Here is a 26,138-nt window from a genome sequence, read left to right as displayed (position 1 = left end):
GGGAACAGATAGTGTAAAAAAATTAAAATGTACAAAAAAGAAAAATTTTAAGAAAACGTGAAAAAAACCCATTTTAGGTGCTTTTTCTCATATTGGCATAAAAAAAGTTAAAAAAATTAAAATCACACATATTTGGTATCGACGCATCTGTAACGACGTGTACAGCAAAAAGCATTAAAAACCGCTAAAAAACAAGAGGCAAAATGCTAAGAATTAGCATTTTGCCTCCCAAAAAAATGCAATAAGTGTGATCAAAGAAGCTGTATGTTCACCAAAATGGTACCAATAAAAACTACAGCTCGTCTCGCAAAAAATAAGCCCTCACAGATCTCAGTCCGTGGAAAAATAAAAAAATTACAGGACATTGAATGCAGCGATTTAGAAAAAAAAAAGATTTCCAAAAAAAGGGTTTTTATTGCAGAAAAGTGGAAAAACCTAAAAAATATAAGAATTTTGGTACCGCTGTAATCTTACCGACCCGCAGAAAAAATGTAGTGTGTCATTTGTGCTGCATGATTAACGCTGTAAAAAAAAAAATCTATGGCAGAATGCTCAACACGCAAAAAACAAGCCCTTATACGGCCGCGTCGACAGGAAAGTAAAAAAGTTATGGCTTTTGAAAAATGGAGATGAAAATCCGCCAAAAATCTTTGCATCCTTAAGCCCAAAATAGGCCATGTCCTTAAGGGGTTAAGATTGGTCACCAATATCAGATTGGTGGGGGTCTGACACCCAGCACACCCTGTCCAGTCAGCTGTTTGATTTGGACCACCGTACTTGGGCAAGTGCCGTTGCCTCCTCTTCTATTTATGATGTCGCGTTCATCGGTCACATGGCCTTTCTGCAGCTCAGTCCCATTGAAGTGAGTGAGATGAGCAGCAATACCAGGCACAGCTGTTATGTAATATACAGCACTATGCCTTGTATATAATGGAGAGGCCACAGCATTTGCCTGAGTGCTGTGGTCTCATCCAACAACTGATCCGCAGGGATGCCGGGAGTAAGACATCACGGATCTGATATTTATGGTCTGTCTTAAATAGGTTTCAACAGTACAGATGGTATTTCTCCACTTTATCGCCTAATATGGCACATTATAGCCCACAGTACACACTTCTCATTCACGTTTTAAAGTGAAACTGTCAAACTTAGAAACAATGCTATAATTATTTGTTTTAATGATAAGGCAGGATGAGCAGAGTCAAATGCAATTCAATTTGACTGTAATTAATTCAATCAAACATGAAACCATTTTAAACTATGGGACAGATATGTCCCTTGGTCCTCAAAGTTTAATACATGCTCCCATGGGAGTGCTGTTGCAGAGTTGTCTACGTATTCAGAGTGAGCTCAGTTTCACATGGCTGAGAAACTCGCACGAGGTTTGTGGTTTGTGGGACACATCAAATCTTGCGTGAATATGAACCCCCTTCATATATACAAGAGCAATGTGGGGTGGTAAAAAAAATCATGTTACATCACCTTTTAAACTTCTTTATGAAACAATTGTGCCAAAAAACAACTATCCACTGCACCTGAGTAGCTTAAAGCAAGTAGAGATGGTCACACCAGTGCCTCTGACTACCTAATGCACAGTATGTATCAGTATTAGAGATGAGCGAACGTGCTCGGCCACGCCCCTTTTTCGCCCGAATACCGCGATTTCCAAGTACTTCCGTACTCGGGCGAAAAAATTCGGGGGGCGCCGTGGCGGCACGGGGGGTAGCAGTGGGGAGTGGGGGGGGAGAGAGAGAGGGCTCCCCCCTGTTCCCCGCTGCTACCCCCTGCACCGCCACGCCTCTCCCAGCCCCCCGGCGCCCCCCGAATCTTTTCACCCGAGTACTGAAGTACTCGAAAATGGCGGTACTCGGGTGCGTAAGTACTCGAAACGAGTACGTTCGCTCATCTCTAATCAGTATGTATCAATTAGTCGGGCACTGCACCTGCTTTGATTGGCCTGTGCTGCCCATGTAACCAGTGTTGGCCAGTCAGAGCAGCATGTAGTCTCTTGACGAACATGGATGCTATGATCTGATTATGGTTAGAAAACACTAACCTGCCACAAGTTTTGACTTTTTTAAAATTGATTTAGACTGATTTGGCTAGTGAAGAGGCTGGATATGTTCCCGCAGTAAACCTACTACTTTGGATGTTGTAGCTTGTGGAATGTGGAAATAGCTGGTAATTGATTCGGCACTAAAACAACTGCTACTTATAAATGTACATTAATCTGTAAGGTAACAGTGACTATAGAGATGGATTGGTTTGTTTATTCACAATACTCCACACTGCACTAATATAAAATAGAAATCTATGTACTTGGCTCATCTATAGACAAAGGGGGAGATTTATCAACACCTTTTTGGCATAAAAAAAAGTTACAGAATTTGCTGCAAGACCTGCTTGATAAAAAATTGTATGACTTTTGAAGCATTTCTCTTTCCCAAAAAGAGAATGTGGCTTGTTGGTAGGGGACGTAGCCTCCCAGAACTGACACATTTATGTATAATTTACACCAGAAACTGGCATGTTACACCAAAAATCTGTGCCAGCTGGCGCAGATCTGTGTAGGAGTGCACAGTATATGTAGAGGCATGTACCTCTTTGTATGTTAGGTGCATCGTGCAGTGGCAGGGATGATAATAAAAACTGTATGAAGCATCGGTCTTAGTAAATCTCCTCCTAATAATGTGTAGAAGTCCATATGTTAAAAAAAAAATATCTCAATAGTAATTGTTCTTGCGATCTTCAAATCCTGGGAATTATTTTAACCCTTTACAATCCACTATCTGACGTCTAAAGACATTCTGATTGAAGCCTGTACAGCTCCGATGTCGGAAGATGTCCAGCAGGGTATTCTTACTGTATATTACTGGCTGCTCTGTTGTCGGCAGCCTCTCCAGCATGTGCCATACCGCAGTACTGGCTCTAGCCAGCAGATGGCAGAAAGAAAAAGACCCCTAGGAAACTCTGAATCCAAAATTGGATTGCAAAGGGTTAATGATGATCTGCCCTTTTCTTCAAGACACTTTTGACTGGGGAACCGCCGCTGTTTATTTATATTCTATTGAATCTATGCATCTGTAAAATATCCCACTACCTGTAAAGATGACAATAGGGCTTAATTACTAACACTGTCTAATAAGTGGACAGTGTAAATGTAAGACTAGGCAGTTGTAAAGAAACCCTCCCATTAAAAAAACCTTTTTCCATCTCTGCCCCCCTCACCTGATTGCTTGTCACACTCTGGACATCTCCTATGTATATGCGTCACTTCCATGCACTGCAATCTCATGTCTGATGCTTATCAAGCACCATCTTGCTTTCACTGCATTCTGTGCTGTCAATCCCACGAGTCATTACGTGAGGAGCTACAGCATGTATCATCCTTCCCTGCTGGGAGAACAGTGTAAATATCATTAAACTTCTACATTCACCCAAATAAACTAAAGACCATAAGTATACAGTCGGAGGATGAACTCTCCTCTTCTTCATTATAACTGTGTGACCGCAGTCTCTAATAATCAGCAGTAATGTGATATACGTTGCAATGTTTTCCCCTGTAACTGGGGCTCCTATGGATGCCCCAGCTAGAGTGGGAAAGTGTCAAATTAAAAAAAAAATTTTAAAAAGTGAATGTTTACATGACCTCATGGGGACATAGATAGTAAAAATCATAATTACATACATCAGTAAAACAAAATTACAGAATACTACAACAATATATACAGAAGAAAGAAAATAACCCAAAGCCGATGCCAACCAAAACCGTCACCATATGCGCCCTGTAATTCAAAACCAAACCCATTATATATCGAAACGTCCAAAACAAAATGAAGAACCCGTTCCCATACTTTATTTTAGCACAAATATACCAATTTAAAAAAAATAACTAGAAATGTTTTTTTTTTAAAAATCATTTTCTTTAGCGTTTTACCCCCAATAAAACAAAAAAACGGGGGGAAAAAGTCAGTGAAAAAGATATTTTAAAAAATAGCCCTATATGTCACGGAAAAAAATGCAGTAAAAATAATTTTGGTTGCTAAAGGGAAAAAAAACAAAGCAATAAAACCACCACATGGGTAAAATCCCTAAAAAGTGTCTGGTCCTTAAGGTACAAAACAGCCTGGTCCTTAAGGGGTTAAAGCAGTAGCTGTGCAAAATGAAAAATATGTTGACTTTTAAGACTGTCTAGACTAGCTTTATAACACCTTTATGCTTAGTTTACAACAAAAATTGTGCCTTTTTTTTAGCACTTTTTGGCGTACAATGTTGCATTTAGGTATTGCCTCCTTTTCAACACTCTTTGTTGGACACAGTAAAAAAAAGTGTTCAAAAGTGTCTAAAACCTATAGTAAACGTTGACCAAGGCATGCTTGACACTTTTCTGGTGCAGTTTGCATCCGAAAACTGTAACATTTTCTATAGTAAATAAGTGGCAATGTGTTCAATCATTTTGAATAGATTTAATATAGTCATTGTATGAAAGTAAACAATCAGTCAACATTGTTATCCAGGGTCCTGTAGTCTCGAGTCCTTGAGATTCCCAGGTAATTTCCATACACATGCAGTTTCATCTTGTGGAATAAATGCATTCTACTCTTCGAAGACATCTCTTTTCATGTATAATTCGGCACCAATGGTATTCTCTCCTTGTGTAAATGCACTTATTCCCACTTGTCTAAGTGTACTCTTGTGTATAAACATAAACTGTATTTATCAGACTGCTCTTATATTATGACAACTTCCTGGCAGCGAAATAGTTTGAAAAAATCTACTACCAACATGTCTATGAGGGTGTATACAACAAATGAGTGTGTGTACATTTGTTTGATTTTGTTCTCATTCATATAGTCAGAGGTGCACAACTTTATCTTGTCTGAGGGCCACATTGCCATACTGAACTACTTCCAAGAGCCGCAAGAGTATTCCCATCTGAGACATTTATGGTCTATTCTAAGTAAATGCCATAATAAATCAAAGTAACTTCCACTTCTGGGATTCCCACCTGTTGTGAGAATGGGTGGGGGGTCACCTTCCCTCCAAATAACCAGTTCAGAGGGGAGACAATGCATGTGGCGCGATTTTACTTTTGTTTTCGGTGGCAGCTTTTAGTACACCCCATCATTGATGAGGTGCTTTAAATGCAGAAAGTAGAGCAGACAGCGCACGAACATCACGGCGCTGGAAAGCACTGTGCTCGAGCACGTCTGCGAGGCTCCAATGGAATCAATAGGAGCGATTACCATGGTGTTCAAAACCTAGTAGAAAAACAGATGTGTGAGAGTGGCCTAACTCATATACTTTATTCTTGAGTGCCAAACGGGTCAAGAGGCTATATTTTCCTAATATATAGGAGACCCACACATGGCTGCACAGTGCAGCCTTAGTACTTGTCCGTTCCTCTTGCCCTGCTATGTGCCACTCCTCTTCACCCTGACATGGAAACTACATGTGAGCAGCCACGCATATTTCTGAGTCCTGATTATTGGGCCACATTGAATGGTACTGCGGGCCGCATGTTGTGCACCACTGCATTATAATCAGCCCTAACATTAAAGTCAACTTGTCATCACCTTTGAGCCACATTAAACTGCGTTATGGGGCTCAAAGATGAGCGAATGGGGGGTCTGGGTAGCTTTGTTTCGTACCGGATGCCTCATTTCTGCGCTGATGAATGGGAGATGTGTGCACAGAGCCAGCTGAAAAGAGTCACACTGTTTGCCAACTTTGTGGGGACACAGCACATGAACAGGGAATCGGGTAAGTAGGAAACACAGCTCCACAGACTGCACACTCTTTTCACCTTTGAGAACCATGGTAACATAGTGTGTTAGGCTAAACTAGATGGACATATGTCTTTTTTAGCCTATCCCGCACCAACAATGTTGATCCAGGGGAAGACAAAAGCCCTAATGAGATAGAAGCCACATTTCCTTATTGAAAGGGGAAAAAAGGGGATTTCTTCCCCATTCAAAGGTTGGCAATCAGGATAATCCCTGGATCTACAACCTTTCTAAAAATGCTTACTGACTACAACATGTAATATTGTAATACTCAAGAAAGACATCCAGGCCCCTCTTAAACTCTTATCGAATTCACCATCAACCACCTCCTCATGCAGAGTGTTCCATAGTCTCATTGCTCTTACAGTAAAGAACCCCGTCTACGTCGGTGTAGAAACCTTCTTTCCTCTAGACATAGAGGGTTCCCCCTTGTTACAGTCACGGTCCTGGATAGAAATACATCATAGGAGAGATCGCTGTATTTTCTCCTGATATATCAATGCATAGTTATTAGGTCGGCCCTCAGCCGTGTCTTGTTCTAAACTAACCACAATTTTGATAACCTCTCTGAGTATTGTAGTCCGCCTATTCCATTTATTACTTTAGTTGCCCACCTTTGAACCCGCTCAAGCTCTGATATGTATTCGCGGTAAATGCTGCGAATTTCGCAGGGAAAAAAAAACGCCAGTGGGTGGGCGCCCTTAGGCTGCTCCTTACAATTGTAATAGAAAAATAGTATTAAAGGGGTTGTCTCACGAAAGCAAGTGGGTCTATACACTTCTGTATGGCCATATTAATGCACTTTGTAATATACATCGTGCATTAAATATGAGCCATACAGAAGTTATTCACTTACCTGCTCCGTTGCTAGCGTCCCCGTTGCCATGGTGCCGTCTAACTTCGGGTGTCTTCTTGCTTTTTTAGACGCGCTTGCGCAGATGGATCTTCTCCCTTCGGCTGGTCTTGGAAGCATCGGCGTTTTGGCTCCGCCCCCTTGTACGTGTCATCACGTAGCTCCGCCCCATGACGTGTGCCGGTTCCAGCCTCCTGATTGGCTGGAATCGGCACGTGACGGGGGCGGAGCTACGCGATGACACGTACAAGGGGGCGGAGCCAAAACGCCGATGCTTCCAAGACCAGCCGAAGGGAGAAGATCCATCTGCGCAAGCGCGTCTAAAAAAGCAAGAAGACACCCGAAGTTAGACGGAACCATGGCAACGGGGACGCTAGCAACGGAGCAGGTAAGTGAATAACTTCTGTATGGCTCATAATTAATGCACTATGTATATTACAAAGTGCATTAATATGGCCATACAGAAGTGTATAGACCCACTTGCTTTCGTGAGACAACTCCTTTAAATGTCTTGACTTCAGGGCGTGCCTTGAAATGTACCCCTGTTCTTTTTCTTATCTGTATATTGTGTGCAATACAATTATCTACGCTATTCACTGCTAATGCCATTTAATAAATTAATTTGTATGACAAGGTTGGGGATTCCAAACACATTTTTATGGTTTAAGATGAGCACACAAATAGGTGCCTGGTCCTTTGTGAATGTTGAATGCTTCATATTAATAGTGCATGTAATTGCACATGGAATTATTTACATTGCTTGAGAAATAAAGAAAAGGACATTCCGATATTTTCATAGACTACTAGAAAAGGCTTAATTTAATGGGTAAATATGAAAAATAATGTACAAATAGCCAGCTGTCCAAGTGATCTAGAAAAAAACGTGATTCATCAAACCTGAACACTAGAGATGAGCGAACGTACTCATTTAGGGCGATTTCGCAATCGAGCATCGCTTTTTTCGAGTAACTGACTACTCGAGCGGAAAGATTCGGGGGGCAGCGTGGTGGAGCGGGGGGAAGCGGTGGGGAACAGGGGGAGCTCTCTCTCTCTCTGCCACCCCCACCCCCCAACCCGCTCACCCCCGGTGCCCTCCGAATCTTTTCGCTCGAGCATTCAGTTACTCAAAAAAAAGCGATGCTCGATTGCGAAATTGCCCTAAATGAGTACGTTCGCTCATCTCTACTGAACACCTTCTTCTTGCCTTTCCTCCTCTTCTGATGCTCATTTATCGATTGCAGACGTTTTTAGCAGTATTTTTAATTAGCGTGGGACTTGTGGCTATGCTGCCGTATATGCAGCAAGCTTCAATGCCCTACATGTACTAACACCTTTTGTCAATAGTCAGCATTAAGTTTTGAAGCAATTTGTGCTTGGGTGCACTCCACAGAAAGCATTGGTGAGCCTTGAGACAGCCATAACCCTGTCACCTGTTCACCAGTTGTCCTTCCTTGATCACTTTTGGTAGATACTAACAAGGGTAGAAGGGAACACACCGCAAGATCTGCCGTTTTGGAGATACCGCGATTCGATCATTTTGGTCATCACAATTGAAGGGCTTTGGGAAGAACTGATTAAAATCCATTTTTTGCATTTTTAAATAGAACCTGCCATTTTGTAGATTAAGGTCATAGAATGGGTTGGTAACGGCAGATAGATGAAAAAAATGATCATAGTCCATTCCAGAGCCGTACAAAGAAAATATGAAAAACAATGCAAACGTGTTCAAAAATAGCAATCTGTTTTTACTTCCATTGTACCTGTGCCAGTGTCTTTCACATTCAAAAAACAAGGGAATACAAAAAGACGTCCAACTCCCAGTACTGTGCAGCAGCGCAATACATACAGTGGACTTTGTCAAAACTCACAAAACGTAATTCCAGAAAAGTTGGAACATTAATCTGAATAACATGGAATATCACTCTTTTCACATTACATGTAGACAAGTACAATGATTTGAAGGCTGTAAAATAGTTTGTGCCAGTGGAATACCAAAATTACTGACCGTTTACCATAATCGGGCAATGTTCCAGATGATTAAGAGAAAGTAAAAAAAAATGTCTTTGTTTTATTATATAACTAGCTGATATACCCGGTCTCGCCCGAGTTAATTTTATACAGGTGTTTACGTGTTGTTTGCCCAGAAAATTTTATGAAGTCAAGGTTAGCTTAGAGTAAGGCTGCCTGTCCACGGGCGTATTTTCTTTGCGTTCCCCGCGGCGATAATCTGGCTGCGGGAAACGCAGTGAAAGATTTTGATAGTGTTGCTATGGACAGTGCTTCCCCCATTTCCGTGAGCGGAGAATCATAGCGATTCTCCGCTCGCAGGCAGCAATTTGCAGCATGAACAGGCAGCCTAACCGAGGAATAAAATATGTATACAGATAGAGGAGCGTCAAATGCTCCTCAGGCTGCATGTACGGATGTCCCTCTGCAAAATGTGCCACCCCTCCCACTCTCCTCATTTAGGACCTAAAGAATGGTTGTGCCAAATTTCATGTTTGCATGACAGCGGGAAGTTAGAGAATTAGATTAGGTACATTACACAGGGGTGCTAATACTTTTGCACTTGGCAGTGAATTTTCAAGTTGTGACCCCTTTACTTTTCCTATTTAGGACCTAAAGAATCATCCCAAATTTCATGTTTGTACGACACCGGGAAGTTAGAGAATTAGTGGCGTGTCAGTGAGTGAGGGCTTTCACCTTTGAATGGATGGATATATGTTCAGCCATATTTCAGCTTCAGAAATATTCTGTACATGTACTGCACCAATTTCACATCTGCAGATCTGGCTCAAAACCCGAACAGAGCAGGAAAGCCGAACCCCCAGCGCAGATGTGAAACCACCCTTACAGGGTTTAAACTTGCATTTGATTGTATACTTGAGGCTTGGTGAATTGCGAAACATCCAAATTTTGGACTTTGATCATTCTTTCCCTAAGCCCTTCAATTTTTCTCATCAATTTTCTCAGATCACCCATTTATCCTGCTTCCAACACATCAACTTCAAGAAATACCTGTTCATTTACTGTTATTCACTTCACTTGTCAGTGGTTTAATGACAGCGATAGATGTATGCAGTTTCCAGTATGTACATGTCTTCTCCTGCTCTACCTATGTCAATGTCCTCCTTGCCTATAATGAATGACCACCAGCTAGCTCTTACTACAGCGCCTATACACTTGTGCCATCATACAGAGCACATTAGTATCAAGCACACCAATGTGATATACGCAGAAGACGACGTAAATATCACTGTAATGTGAGCAGACCACATAAAGTGTCAGCAGTCAGCCCGTCTGAGGAGTTTTTTTTATCTTGCAATAATGCACTCAGCAGGAATCAACAGAAAAGCAGATTGTTTGCATTTTTAAGCATTTTTGTTGCCGAAGCATTTTTACTTTGCCTTCAACAAAATGTATTTCTATCAATTCATGTCCTGTGGATCTCTGCAGATGTGCAGGCAGACTGTAAAGATGCTTTTTCTGTTTCAATTGCTGCTTTGTAACCCAAACCTTTGTTTAAAAAAAACCAAAAATGGCTTAATGTTATGGTTATCAGACAGCGCTGTAAGTGAATTAAATGAGGTCTAGAAAGTCAAGTGAGACTCCTGTCTACCAGTAAAATCAGGAAGCACAACTTTTAAGCGTTTGATTTTCCTACAGTTTTGATTTGTGCATTTTTCAAATATTTTACATGGTTTTCTTCCAACGCCAATCTGCTTAAAAAGAAGCGCTATCTTCCGGATGCTGCACCCATCCCCACTTGTAGTCCAGGAGAGGTCATACTGATCACCATGACAATTGCAGTGCTATACGACACTGGAAAACTTCTGGATGCATTTTATTTCTTTCTCAGTGGGATTAGATTTAATTACAAAGTGTGCACCGTTTGTCACCTGCAGCTTCTACATACCACTGTATATAGAAACCGCAGTCTAAGCCTTAAAAAGAGATCCATCATTCAGGCTGAACTCACAGTTTGGTTTACAGCCCTTCTCTCTCTTCTCTCATGCAAATTCTTACAGCTAATATAAGACCAGAATAAAGATAAACTTTGTTGTAGTCATAAATTAGCTGATGAGACCTTGCAGGAAAGAAACGAACATATGTATTACCCTTTCCAATCTGACGTCTAAAGACATTCTGATTGAAGGCTGTACAGCTCCAATGTTGGAAGACGTCCGGCAGGGTATTCTTACTGTAGATTGCTGGCCACTCTGTTGTCGGGGGGCCTCTCCAGCATCTCCCATACTGCAGTACTGGCTCTAGCCAGCAGATGGCACCATTGTATAATGGCAGAAAGAGAAAGCCCCCTAGGAAACCCTGTATCCAAAATTGGATTGCAAAGGGTTAATACTATCTTAGGCCACTCTCACGCATGCACTTTCTACCCCCATTACTGGGGCGTTTTGAACACCGAGCTAAATGTGGTACAACGCTCACATTGATTTCAATGGGGCCTCGCAGACCTGCACTCGAACACAGTGTTTTCGAACACTGCAATTTTTTAATGCATCTCATCACAAATTAGAATGATGGGGTACGTAAAAAACACTGTCAAATGCAGTAATCTATGTTCAAAAACACTGATAAAAATCGCGGCCTTTTACAGACTCCGTGTTTGAGAGTGCAAACATAGTCTTAAAATGTTCCAGATTTATCACAGTGACTCTGCTAAATGATAAATCTGTTAAATATTTATACTGTCTAGTCTTTATCACCCAATTAATTTCTGGAAACAGCTAATTTGAGTGATCGTCATCCCTTATACACAGTGCCGCTGACAGGGACTGAGCAGGAAATCGCTCACTTGTTGAGGTTGCTTGTTTTTTAGCGCTGCTAAAAACCAAACAACTAGAGGCCATGTAAACAGAGTCATTCATCTATGAACGACTGCCTATTTGCAATGAATGGAGGCGGGCTGCTGGAAGAGATCTCTGGCTGCTCTACCTCCATTCTCTGAATAACTATTACTCCTGCGTGAATGCACAGAAGCGGTGGGACAGTCCTCCTATATACAGGTATCTTTAGTTGGCTTTATGCCAAAATTTAGTAAAACTTGTGGCGCAAATTTTTGTACACACTGTTTCATGGTGCGATTTGTGCCAGAAAAGTGTTGAATTTTCAATAATAAATCAACCCTAAAATTGTCAGTCCATTCCTGAAAAGAGAATTTCTGCTCATGGCTTACAAATGACCATCTTATTTGTCTACGCTAGGTTCCGGTCTCATTTCAGGTATAACAATCACATATAAGGACTTGGAAACAATGCAGTCTACTAATATGTTCCTCCAGGGAGCTCCTAACCAATGCTTTTCACCTGCTTTTAAAAAGGATATTCTAATTTCAGCAAATAAAGCTTATAGAATGAAAAGTTTGATACCATTTTCCAATATAGCTTTCTGTATGAATTTGTTGTGGTTTTCAAGAGCTCTGCTTGCAGTCATTCACTAGAAGGCTTCATTGTTTACTTCCAGAGAATACAGGTCTGTTTCTAGTCATGTGTTGACCCCACCGGTGTATGGCTTGTACTGTACGCCCATCACATGACCAAGATTGATCGTGACCAACTGGAAGTAAGCAATGAAGTATTCCAATAAGTGACAGCAAGCAGAATTCTTGAAAACCAGAAGAAGTGCAAAAAGTACATTGGAAACTGCATAGCTTTTCATCATACAGTGCAAAGAATATAATGTATTTTCTTAAAGCAAAATACCCTACTTAAATGACTAAATGAATCCTGTAGTCTCACCTTTAATTTTGAAGGTTTCTTATAAATGCATGTTGTCTGGGTGGCTGGTATGATTTACCATATTGTGTGCACTACTGCATTATAGGGGGTATTTGATGCTTTCATACTGGTCTGCAAATAAATTGTGTTGAATTGTTACATTCTCACCTTGGCTTTTTTGACTAAATGACAGATGGGAGTACATGGCCACATTCTTTACTCAGCCTTTTTAATCTGAAGTGATTTGCAGGTTTATAGCCTGGAGTAAATGGTGCCATGTAAACACCTTATTAAGATAAACTTAAATTTATTTGTTGCTTTCAAGTAGTCCTGCAGTACATTGTAGTCCAGTGAGTTGTAGGCCTTCTGGCAGCAAACTCTTTAAGAGAATATATGGCATGTGATATAATTTGTAGCAGCTGAATGGGACTTTGAGAAATGAGGATTTAAGATTTGTCATGCTCTAGGAAGGAAGAGGGATAAAAAGCGGCGTAAATGGCATAAATTGTAATTCCTCTAAATCTTTGCATAGATCTTTCTGTGAATATTTATTTTATACTAATTTTATGATTAGCAGTGCAGTCTGTATAGCACTCTTATAATTGTAGCATTTTAATTTGCCAAAAGTCTATATGAAATGTTTGGAGCCTAAACCATGGCCTTGCACCATCTACAGTCCTGAAATAGAAGTTGGAAAGTTGTCCGGAGGATTTAGGTAAAGTTTCTCATGTTTTGTGCTCTAACCATGTGCATAATTAATTAGTGGTTAATGTTACATTAATTCGTTATGGCCATATATACAATTAACCATTATCCTTTTTCTTATTTTGGTTTATGAAATTCTACTTTGAAGAATTGTGTATATATGTATTTGGCTGCCTGCATCTTTTTGTGGGAGATGGTACAATGCCTCTGCAGTGCCATCTATTGGAAGGTCGTTTTCCTATAAGTTAAGAGTCCCAGCACACACCATAAAGGGTAATAAAGGAGTCTTTTTAGGATTTTAGTAGCACCAGCCTTAATTGTGCTATATCCTGCTCTCTGACTCGTAAGGAGAATTTCCACCCTAGGCTTAGAAATGATCATCTGCAATTAAATCAGAAGTTTGGTAATTGTTTCCTTCATTTAGCAGTCATAAAGGAAATTTCAATATCGCTATTTTTTTTTCTTCGCAAAAATGAGATTCAAAGGTAACCCTGGTGACTAAGGGGTCCCTAAGTCTGCCTCGCTACATAGGAATGCACCAGTATTATGAATGACACAGTAGGTGGCCCTGTTACAGATTTTTCATTGATGCCTAAAAGCTTCAAGTTATGCCTTTGCAGTACATGTTCAGGTTCTAAGAAACACATTCAGAACTGGCCAACAATATCGCTCCACATCCCTTTATCCTTTATGAAAATCACCACAACAAATCAGAAATGTGCCAGAATAAAACAAAAACCAAAGTCCAACTTTGGGGCTACAGCTGCTGACCTCTGGTTTACGAATATATGCCCCTATGTGTATTGCTAGGAGTTCGGCAATGACTAGGATGATTTTGGAATGTTAATACATTTTACTATTTAGTAGGTTTGATCTTGTTTTTATTTTCATATTTAAAAGAAGGAAACCTTCATCTCTTATACTTGCTTGGGAAATATGGTGCTTTATGCAACCTAAATACTCCATTAAAGGGGTTGTACCAAGACTACAAGTTAACCCCTATCCACAGAATGGGGGATAACTTGCTGATCTTGATAACAGGGGCCCTGTGTCCCCCATCCTGCACCCCCAACGGTGAGAAGACTGAATACATTTTGTCACAAACTCTGATAAAGTTGCTCTTTTCCCAAACCTGTACCAAGTCATCTTAAATGACTATTTGAACATTTCAGCAAATGTTGCCATTCGTTTTCAAGGTTCCAAGGTGTCAATAGTTTATATGCCATGTTAGATAGAAATAGTAGTTTGTCTAATGCAGCATCCCGACTGTTTCCATCAATCGATTACTACATGTAACAGTGGTGTTTGCATCTGTTCTCCCCTGTTTTGTAAGCGCTGCGGAATATGTTGGCGCTATACAAATAAAGATTATTATTATTATTATTAAGGCAAAAACAAATTGATGCAAACTGCTCATTCTGTTGGTTATCTTGATAATTAACCAACAAAGTACTTTACTAATACTAGGGACTGTGGCTATAATTTTCTCATATACTGAATCTAATACTGAAGTGAAGAAGAAATAGTTCCAGGGACATTTGTTGGCTCTTTATATTATGCTTTGATATTTCTTTTCTAACCATTTTTCTACCATTTAGGCTGCTTTCACATCGTATGATTTTTGCTGCTCTGCGACAGTGCGAGAAAACACATGTATGTGAAGCCCATGCTTTCCAATAGAGAAAAAAGAGATTCAGCAGCACTCAATTCAGACCCCAACAGGGGGACATGAATAGATGCCAGCCACAAAACACAGAGCCTCAGCCTCCAGACTCTAACGTACAATCTAAGAGAAAATGAAAAATTGTAGCATCATACAAGAGGGCTCATCTGTATTCCTCCATGATCAATCCATAAAAAAGTGGGGAAGCTACGTTTCGGCCCACATGAGGCCTTTTTCAGCTTCCCCACTTTTTTTATGGATTGATCATGGAGGAATACAGATTATCATGATTTTATGAGCCCTCTTGTATGATGCTTTCCAATGGGTTCCTTCACATTTGCGATGTTTTCTCTGATCTTATCTTGCGTGAAAAAAAAAGCAGCATGCTCTATCTTGCCGCTATTTGCGATGTTTTGGAGCCCAATGTTTCCCTATGGAGCCTTCGTTTTTGTTGCATCGCACGAAATTGTAGTTTTCGTGTGATGCGACTTTATCATTAGAAAGTCCTATTTTCTTTCTTGCAAAAACATTGCGGCAAAATTACATGAAAAAAATTGAAAGCGGCTGCGATGTTTTCGTGAGAAAACGCTGCAATATCGCACAAAAATCGCGGGAATGTAGGTGTGATATCGCTGCACTGTTTTATAGCGGCGATCTTGCTGTCACCCATGTGAAAAAAATACCTTGTCACATTGAAAATGCAATCTATTCAGCAGGTATCCTGTTTTACAGCAAATTTAGCTGATCAAATTGATATAGTTTTTTTATGGGGAAAGATTCAGTATAACTTGTCATTTATTCCTTTAAACGCCTGCTCATTCTGGCCTTAGGAGTCCGGTGGGTGGTACTATTAGTGATTAGCAACCTGCCTTGTATTGCTGTGCATAGAGAAATAACTGCAATCACTGACAGAACCACCCATTGGACTCCTAAGCCCAACATGAGTAGAGATTTAAATGAATAAATGACCAATTCTACTGATTCTTTTCCAACAAGACTTTCTGCCCAGCTCTTCCTGCTCTGTACTATGCTGCCCATAGATGGGACTGGGTTTTCAACTTGACGGATTCCCTTTATATTTGTAGTTTGTAACTCCTTTACTTCATGCAGTGGTACCTTATAGCCCTGTTGCTGTGCAGGTGAAATTTTGAGGTTTGCTGTTTCCCAAGGTCATATGAACACAGCAGCTCCTAAAGAAAGATTGATAAGGTTGTGCATAGTGCAGGGACCGAATCTATGTGCCATGCACTGCCCCTCGAGGGCCTGCACAATGAGTGCTTTTCCCAGAGTGTTCACTTTAAATGGCCATACAAGGTGCAGTATTTGTGCTGACTGATAGCATGAGACCTTCAGAATCCTAACACTGTGGCTAAAATTTAGTCGGAGGATGTTAGATCTTATTCATGGAAAACATGAACAAGTTTTACATTTTATAGGAAATGGTTTACAAATTTCTAGCTTGAGCGATATATTGCTATTAGAATGTACAAATGTATCAAAATAATATAGATATTATTGGGTGGATAGATATCGCATGAAAAGTGAAAGGAGGGCATGCAGGTATCTGGGGACAAACGGAAATAGTCAATGCTGGTGTAATTTTTCCATTTAGTTTGCTAATTGTGAGTTCAGTAATAATATATCTTGTAATTCTCAATTTACAGCTAGAAGTCAAAATGTCTGCAGTAGTATTTGAGGCGCCCCTTTTACAAGTAAAATCTTTTACCTCCTTCTGTAGCCTTCAAGGTCAAACTGGTCATAGAGCGCTGCAACATCTTCAGAAAGTATGAAACACTAACAAGTGCTAGGAGCAAAACAGTAAAGACATTGTTCCCTAGCCCAAATTATTGACAGAGCTATATCCTGACAATTACTAGATAAATAGGTGATCCTCGGACTGAGCTTATCCCCCGCACTGAGCTAAGCACAATGTTGGTGTGAGTTTGTGCTTGAACTACAATCCTTTCTGCTGGCATCTTTGTGACTTTATGGACAGGAAGGAGTTAATTGGAATAAGGTAAAAACCCAAGTCTCCATCAGAGCTGAGATACAGAGAAACAAGTCCCTAGCCTCCGCGTGCATAGCTTACAAACATTTTCCAAGGCGGTTCTTATATATTATTTAAGCTGTTCTTGTCACTGAGCTATGAACCATTAACACTTTCACTGCTTTAAAAACACATTGACTGTCCGTTTTAGGAATCACAGTGCAGCTAAAATCAACATCTATTATTCTGTAAATTGCAATTAGAATACGTTTCTAATGAGATGACTGGGTAAACAGTATCAAGTCCTAACACTGCCTTTCTACATCGCCCACTTTGCATCGAGATCGAACTTTATTGTATTGATAGTAATGCAGTGATGAGGCCCACAGTACACATGCTATCCTGGCATTTGAGGATAAGGCAGAGTACTGTTAATCAGAGGGTACACAAATCAATATGCAATCCATGCCATCTGGAAACCATTCTTTCCCTTATATAGTTATTGCCCTAGCCCCCCAAAAATCAAAACTTGACTGCTTCTAAATTGTGTGCAGTGTTTCTGGTAGTTAATGACCAGCTGTAACTTTAGCTATATTAGAGCTCCTTTATGTCACCCAGATGGTCCCTGTTCACGTTCTCCCTGTCAGTCAACCATACTCGGAGAAGCTCCTCTTTTATCTTACTGGTGTACTGGGACATGCATTTTTAAAGGGGTTGTACCCTTTGTAATAACCATATTTGTTAGAAGGGATTCTCAATGATTTCTCACAAGTTGCCTCACTTCAAGGGTACTTACTAAGTACTACTTAGCGATTCGCTGTAACCTGTTTGGGAACCTGACAGCAAGTGGTTACTTTCCCTGCAGTGCCTTCACATGAGAAATTAAGACTAACACAGTATCCATTGAAATCATTGGACTGTCCATGCGATGCATGGAAGTGTTGGGCCCTGTAGACTGGAAAATGCTCTTTAGAGCCGTTCTCTGCTTTGGCTAATTGAGTAATGTTCTGAACACAGCACTGTTGTCCTATTGATTCAGAATTCCCTAAAAGAATATTTAAAAGTGGATTTTCTATAGTAGACAACCTCTTTCAGTCTGTGTCTGAAACTTTAAAACCTCACTTGTACCAGAGCTTTGACTTTTAATAGCTTTCCAATTTTTTTTTAAACTTGTAAAACAGGGAATACCCGGAATATGTAGTCCAGTGGTGAGGGAAGGAAGAGATATCAATATAGCTGGCTGCTGTGGATGTATCTTCGTGAACAGAAAGGAAGACCTTTTTATCAAAACTGGTGAAAAAAATAGTTTTGATAAAAATCACATCCCATCTTTATACATAATCTATATAGATATATGTCCTTTTGAAGAATTAAAGCAGCAACCTGATTGGTTGCCATGTGCAACTACTCCACTGTTTTTTTGCGCTGATTTTGAATCATTTCCCCCATGATGATTTGATTTTGTGATGCACTAACAAATGATTTCATTTGAATCACAGAATGGTAGAGTTCATCCTGCTTGTATCTCTCCCCCGATACATGACGTACAACTATGTCCTGTACCTTCTCATTGTGATGGGAACAGATGGTGAAATATTTAAGTGCATGCAAAACAATAGACTGTACGCTCTTAGTTCTTTGTAGTTTTTAGATCCTCCCTGCCACTTTTTTTATATTCTGTCCCCTAGAGTGTGGGATAAGGAGGAGGGACTGAAGTTATTTATTGTACGTGTATGTCATTATTTTCTTAACTACATAATATTAAGCTTCTGCTTAAAACTTTAAAGTAGACCCAGAGAGTCATAACCTGAATGGTGTGGAACATTCATAAGGGTGTTAACGTAAGCTCTGTTCATGTCTACGTTGTGCCTTCTTTTTATAATGGAAGCTTTAATGCACTGCTGGATCCATCACCTGGAGGCTACCAGCAGAACCCAAAGGACCCTGCTGACTTCTAATGAGGTCCATTGTTTAACTTGAAAAATACCACAGCACAAAACACTATTTTTTCCCTTTAAATATACTGGCATCCTCAATTCACAATGTGAACAGAGTGGTTTTTGTTATGAGATATGGGAAGTATGCTAAATAGAATTTTTCATCCAGTGTATAGGTTTTTGGAATGAAATAATAGCATGACTTTGCATAGGAAGATATTTTCTGGCTTGTTATAATTTATTATTAAAACCATAGTGTGCCATTTAAAAAATAGTGCCCCTATTGATAAAGTATGGTAACTACCAGTCATGCCATGTGAAGAGGAATTAGGTTCTCTCTAATTTATCGTAACATTTCCTTATTTCCCTGTTTAATTGTTAGATGTCAAAACCAAGATCAACTACGTCAAAAACCACAAAAGGGCAATAAGCTGTAAAGCATTTAAAGAAGATTTCCGCTTCTAGAATATTCAATGTGTGTGTAATAGCTGTTTCTGCGTTGTGGGTCGCCATATTTATTAAGGGTACATTAGCACTGCCGCCCTAATTTATTGATTGGATGAAACTATCCCCTTGTCCCTGAGGTTGGTAGTGTGAATGTAAAGGAAGTGTGTTATAAAGCCTTGCTTCATCTGTCAGTGATTGGCCTGTTAACTGCCCCATTTATTATGATTTAGGTCAAAGATGTGCAATAGCTGTCAGCATAAAAAGAATAGGCACAACTCCCTAAACATGCATGCTTTACACAGCTTAACATGCCTATTATTTAAGTAGTTGCAGAGAAGGGAATTGTTTTACCTTCCAAAATCCCATTATTCCAATATTTAATTGTGGTGTAGATGCAGCCTAATTGGTGTTTTCTTTTAAAAACGTATTGGAGAATATTGATTGTCCTCTAAAAAAAAAAATTTACTTGTTAAGCTTGCTGCCCTTCGGCCAGGGGCGCACAGTGCCATTTTTGCTGCTTTTCATTTTTTATTAGCCAAATGCAGTAGTGGAAACAAAAAGATAGTATAAAAAGTATGTATTTCCTCTATACTTTCACTCCTTTTAGAATCCACTCTTCATGTTGGCTTATAAAAACAACAAACTGCCCAGTGTGTACCTCTACTACATTACTTTATACATGAGGGGAGACTTTCTCCTTAGGCACCACATTTTGAAGAAAGATAAACTTTTGTGTGGCTGTCCAATCCTTCTAAGATGGAAACCCTGGTACACGTCAAAGCCTTTTTGCTACACTTTAGCAACATGCAAGGCTACCAACATAGTTTGCTTATTGAAATGTTGATCTAGTGTAGAAATGATTGTGCCCCTACGTGTTTCCTGCCTAAGGTAAAGCTGTTTCATCAACCATACCAAATGAGTTAGGCTTTTCTAGTCCACTGAAATGAATGACACAGTTTACTGACTCAGTCTTCTAACAATTGTATTTTTACCCTATTTGTGACTCCTTATCTGCTGCATACCATAATTGTATTCTTAAAGGGTTCTGGTATCTCAAATAAGACAGCTGCTTTAAGGTACTGCCAAGTTTACTGCAATTCACCATTTTTTGTAAGCTTTCTAATGTTGTTAAATGCATATCATAAATTGGTGCATTGGGCCCTCATGAGACTTAATCACACATCCAGTTCCATATAACTTAAATGTTCTGAATTGTAAAATTCACAATATGCTGAGCTAAAGCCAAGTGCATTAAAAAGGACACACGGTGCATGAAGGTAGTTACTCAGAGATGACATCTATTAACATGAAAGAGGAAACCACACACTGTGGTCTTCAGAAGAACTTAACGTGACCTTGTAGCCAATTTTTTTTTTTTCATTTCAAGGAGAAACTATGAGAATATTTCACTATTTAATAATGGGTTGCGATTCATGTCATAATACCATTCTATAATATCTGTCAAAAGTCAGCATACCACAACTTGGTGACGGTCTTTCAGGAACAAATGTTGTTATTGTCCATATTCAAGTTTTTCCATAAAATTATATTTCATACATTTTTAAAGAGCTGCATAGATACATTCAACTCTAACACAGTTACATATTGCATGACATGCCCACAGTGCCAGGGTTAATGGGTCTTATAGCCATGCTTCCTCCTTGAAACATTACAGTTTAAGCAATACATTTCTCCCCATGGTGATAGATGGAGATGTTTTTAATCAATGCAGAAAGAGTGAGAGAAGCAAAGTCGTTCTACCCCATTTCCGGTTGCTAGGATTTTTATCTGCAATATTTAAAGCCTCCGTAACACCCTGTACCAATAGAAAAGGCCTGCAGCACCCTGAACTGCAGATTGAATTACAGACCTTCCTTGATGGGAAAAGCATATACATAAATATAATATCTCTACAAAAACACCTTTTCCCCACAATATATACAGCTGCAGTTCCCTTTCTCATCATGCAGTCATTCATCTATATTCTTGCTATTTGATATCCGAAGAATAACATGTTTTCCTGTTATTGAGTCACAGATTGAAATACATTTTATGTTGCACTGAGCTCAGATGTTCTTTCATAATGCAGATTTTTGCTTTTGTGGCAGTCAAATGACAACAGAGGCCATATGCTAGAAAAGGTATCATATCCTTTAAACCATGCTGAGTTAACCAGTTAAGAAAATATCTTAACCCTTTACATTTTGCATAAATTAAGCAGGGTGCTACAGACTGTTAAGAAAAAAAAGAATTAATTCCAGTTGACGCTTAAGTAACCTTTTGCCTTATCACAGTTAATACAATTTGTTTTCTCATCTACAAACATCAGTAGCTGGACAAAGGGTTAATTAGATCTGCAGGAGTTTGGTGCAGAGTGGAAAGATGCGCCAGCTTTTTAGCATCCTGCATCGTGGCTTTGCCATAGTTGTATATATCAAAGCAGCACAGGCTACCCTCCACCCTGTATTTTTTTGTAACCCTTTTCTGTAGGTGTTGTTACAGTCTTGGGTAACCAAGACCAGACACCTCTGACCACAAAGAAGGGGCTTGATGTCCACCATAGCTTCTATGAAAAATTATAGCTATAACTATAAACTATAACAAAATAGATTATTTCCCTCAAAGTCTTCAAAAAATTTCCTTTATTGCATTTAATTTTTTTAACATTTGGCACAGTACAAATTTGTGGTGCATTTTTCCTCTTTTTTAATAAGATAAACCTGCAAATATTGGTCTGGGACTTCTTAACAAAAGAATTCTCCTTAGAAATGGGGTGTTGCTCCTGTATTTGAGCAGCCTTTTTGTTTTGTGTGAAAAACAGCAGATTGCATTCATGGACGTCTCATCGTTTTGCTTTCTGATTAAAACAGGGCTAAGCCTTGTATTTTAGTCATTATGGCACATTAACAGCATATCTTATATTTTTTTTTTCCTGCCTAACCATCGTAACTCTTCTTAAATAGAACTTACAAGTTAGAAAATATTTTTAAATTTTAATATAATCTGTTTCTTTCATCAGCCCATAGATTTAATATATAAGCATTTACAAGAAAACAAAAGTGTCTCTCTCTCTTTCTGTACAAAAGTTGCTGTCTTTTTGTGCATTCTATTGCATTTTAATTTGAAAAAAGTCATATTTGAGTTTCCTGTACCTTCTCTTTTGTGTGGGTCTGAATTATATAAGGTTCAGAGATGGTTGTAATTGTGGAGTGTAGAGAATTACCGATACTGTTAGCCGTCCAATGGGCCCCATGGTGTGCTGGCTTGTAGGTGTTGTAGTTCATATGGTCGTGAATGGTTGGCAAAACTACTGCCCCCTCACCTGATACTCCTGTTGGACTCCCACTTGGGATGTCCTCATCCACTTGAATTATCTCGACAGTTCGTGCAGCTGCTACAGTGCTTCTTTGTTGATGCCGCTTTCTTAGTTTGTAAAACACTATTAGCATGGCGGCTGCCAAAAGTGTGACTGCCACAAAGCAGCCAATGATTATTTTAGTGGTCTTCATTACCTCATCCAAGCTAGTTTGTGTTTTGTCTCCAGTGTCTAAAGTTGGGACCGCCACCTGTTTTGGCATTTTGGTGGTTTGGATGAGCACTGTGGTGGTAGTGGTGTATGCTGGCTGATACCCAGTGGAAGTGGTTGGCACTGGCTTGATTATCATTGAGATGTCTTCAGGAGCCATATCCGTAGTCTCCACAGTGACGGTAGTGAAGAAGCTGTAGTTGGAAGTGTTGAGCTCTGCAGTACTGACATTGAGATAGGCCGAAGCATTAGAGTTTCCCGCAACATTAGTTACCATGCAAGTGTAGACTCCAGTGTCAGTAAGCAATACATGTGAGAAATTTAACGTTCCATCATTGAGTATTGAGATTCGTGGATGGTTGGAAGCGTGGCTCAGCACAGTACCATTAGGTAACAGCCACCTGACAGATGACATGGCTGAAGTTCTACACTTGAGTTCTGCCACTCTTCCCTCTGAGATATTTAAATCCCTAGGAGCATCCATAATAAAAGGGGCTGAGCACTGGAACGATGAGTGGTCCACCTCAACCACGTACTTCCCCTTCATGTGCGGTGGGGAATGACAGCGACCACAGCACGTGGAGTTGGTTGGAATATATTCTCGAAGCCACGAAGAGAGCCAAAGAACATCACAGTCACAGTCCCATGGATTGTGGTGTAAATGCAATTCCACCAAATATCTCAAATGGGCAAAAAGGTCATGTGGAAGCGAGGATAGGTTGTTATGGGCCAAGTTTAATTCTACTAAAGATGTCAGGTCATCAAAAGCGTTGCGCTCTATAATGTTTATCTGAGAGTTCATAATCCATAGCTTTTTTAGTGCTCTTAATCCATGAAACGATCCTGGTTTGATTTCAGGAAAGTTGTTGCCAGAGATCTCTAGTTCCTCTAGCCCTATCAAGGGTGTGAGGTTTGGCATGTCTCTAATGTTACACATTCCAAGGTTAAGATATTTCAGATTGTACAATCCTTCAAATGCCCCCTCAGAAATATATTCCAACTTTTTAAGCTCTCCTAGGTCCAGGCGCATTAGTGAAGGGACTCTATTGAAAGCATAAGATGGGATACTCTCGATGGGGTTATTCCTGAGCCACAATTCTCTCAGCTTAGAAAGGTACTCAAATGCCCCACTAGGTATTACAGTCAACCTGTTGTCAAACAACTCCAAAGTGTTGAGGCTAGCCAAACCATTAAAAGCCCCAACCTCTATTTGACGAATGATATTTCTACCAAGTTGTAGAACTTCTAAGTGGTGGAGATGTCTGAACGTGTCAGCTTGGATCATGTGGATATTGTTTTCCATAAGATTGAGGTACCTTGTGTTAGATGGGATACCTAGGGGTACTTCAGTGAGGCCACGGCGCGTACAAACAATTTTGCTAAACTGATTACTGCAGGAACAAACAGAAGGGCAGTTTTGCTGCCCTGAAAATGCTGCACAGGGGATCCACACTTGCACCATGAGGTAGATTACAGAAAACAGGACGGCCTTCCAGGTATGGTGCACAGTTACCAGCCACAAGAAATTCATGATGTGGCACGTTCATAATTCACCATCGTCTGGGATTTGGCATGGAAACGAGAACTTGGCCCTACCCAGGCTTCAGGAGGCTACAAATTCCCTTTTCCATCTACACACTGGTGGGAGTGGTGGTCGACAAAGGAGGGGGTGCTAGATCATGAAGCAGTTAGCTTTATCCTTTAGCTAAAAACATCAACTTATAATGCATTGAACAGACAGAAAAGCAAAATGTTATATACCTAGGGAAAGCACAACATTTCAGATTCCTCACGCCAATGCACACCTCCAGGGAGCTGGATTATCAGTCCTTCCATAAATCCCTTAATTTTAATTATCAGCAAGAATTACAGTTGATGACAGGGTTGATGTAAGTGTTAAAAGACAAAATGGCTCCTTTAGTAAATCCCAACACAAGAGAAGATAAAAAAAAAAAATAACCTTAAGAGAAATGTAACAAGGGAGTGAGGCCCACTTGGCTATGCAGGTGCATCATTCTGTTGCTCCCCCGGGACTGGTGCCTTTTGCAGTTGAGCTATTCGTCCTTGGATTCCACTGTTGTCTCTACCAGAAGGCTGACGATAATCCATTTCTGAGAGAAACTGGAGACCAGGTATCAGTTGGTTGAAAAGAAGAAACGGAAGCAAAGAAGGGTTAACAATCCCAAATATTTTCGACCCTCCGTTTTTGCTTTGAGTGATGCTTTTTTTGTGTTCCTTGCTCTAATTTTCCATGGATATTCCTCTGATACACAGGCTGTCTGCAGGATTCTGATTTGTACAAAGAGAAAGGCAGCACATTGCAGGCATTGACTGCTTTTTTTTTCTCCCCTCTCCTTGCTGGCTTTTTTTTTTTTTTTCAAACTAGCTTTGCTTTCCAAGCTGTGTATGCAGCAGCTGCAGCCTGCCTCTTGCACACTTAGCAATAATCCGTCAATATCTCAAAGGAGAGCGAGTGAAAGGGGGAAAGGAGGCTAGAAAGTAATGCTGGAGAGGAAACCGCACACAAACACACACCTCAGTGCTGCTTGAGCCCTTGGGTTGAGATTGGTCCGAAGAAGGGACCGCTTTCACAGCCTTTCTTCTCGTGCCTCGTGGAAATCCCACTGTAGCTCCTTTTGTTGTGAGGTAGTGAGTTGAGGGGTTCTCCTCGGTTTGCCTTGAATTTCTTGTCCAGTGGTGATAGCAGCAGGAGAGCAGGCAGCAGGAGAGGCAGCGATATCAGAGCCCCGTAGCATTTTTCTCTGCTAATAGTCCTCCTCTCTCCCTGTTTGCTTGGTGTTGGAAGCAGCAGCCAACCAGCCAGGCTGCTCTCTCATCCTTTCGTCCTTCAGTCAGAACGTGGATGTACTGCTGACGCATACTGTTCTGAGCTGAACATTAGCGTGATGCAGTGCTCCTATGTATTCACACAGCTCCCCTCCCACTCCGCTTTTTTTCCTTTCCCTCTAGGGGTTAATGCTCAAAGCTTCCAGCTAAGTTGCATTGGCTGTTTCACATTCCCTTCCCCCTTTTATCTGTTCTTTTCTCCTTTATCGAAGAGTGGAGTTATTAAAACAGAGCTGCTAGCGAGAGTTTTTTTTTTTAAGAGTCCGCAGCTCGCAGAGGCTGATGCGATTCTGCTTGCTTTTCAGTGCAATCCGTTAATGATGCCTATCAAGTGCTGCGCGGTTTTTCAGATTTTTTTTTCCTCTTCTCTCGCTCTGCGCTCCATCCTTGTCTTAGCCCACACTGGGATAAATGCAGAAATGAGGTTTCAGCTGCCAGCGGCAGGAAAGATGTGATTGGTTGTTCTGCCTGTGCAGCGTCATCAACGCCAATTGCTGACTTTGCTTCCCTTTGACGGCAGGGGTAATCTTCACCCCCTGGTCCGGTTCCCACCCTGCTACCCCTCTCTTAGCTCGCTGTATTCACACCCCCAAGTTGAGAGAAACAATCAGAAGCAGCACGGATTCACCGGAGTGCTGGAGAAGGGGGTGGG

At 40.4% G+C, this 26,138-nt stretch overlaps 2 protein-coding genes across 2 annotated transcripts in view; one reads left to right on the top strand and one right to left on the bottom strand.

Moving 5' to 3' along the window:
* The window catches only part of SND1 (staphylococcal nuclease and tudor domain containing 1), a 572,988-nt gene that overhangs the window by 391,711 nt on the left and 155,139 nt on the right, over nt 1–26,138 (top strand). The window lies entirely within an intron of this gene.
* On the bottom strand, nt 21,763–25,564 carry LRRC4 (leucine rich repeat containing 4). Its single transcript, XM_066592190.1, has one exon. It carries the CDS (start codon nt 24,168–24,170, stop codon nt 22,245–22,247), a length of 1,926 nt encoding a protein of 641 aa, XP_066448287.1. The 5' UTR covers nt 24,171–25,564; the 3' UTR covers nt 21,763–22,244.

Source organism: Eleutherodactylus coqui, chromosome 2 (assembly GCF_035609145.1).
Source record: "Eleutherodactylus coqui strain aEleCoq1 chromosome 2, aEleCoq1.hap1, whole genome shotgun sequence".
NCBI lineage: Eukaryota > Metazoa > Chordata > Amphibia > Anura > Eleutherodactylidae > Eleutherodactylus > Eleutherodactylus coqui.
Note: the sequence above shows the minus strand (reverse complement) of the source record. Positions and strands in the feature narration are given on the sequence as shown.

Excerpts from the sequence above, each read along its gene's own strand:
- LRRC4 (XM_066592190.1), bottom strand. The coding sequence starts at position 24,170 with ATGAATTTCTTGTGGCTGGTAACTGTGCACCATACCTGGAAGGCCGTC.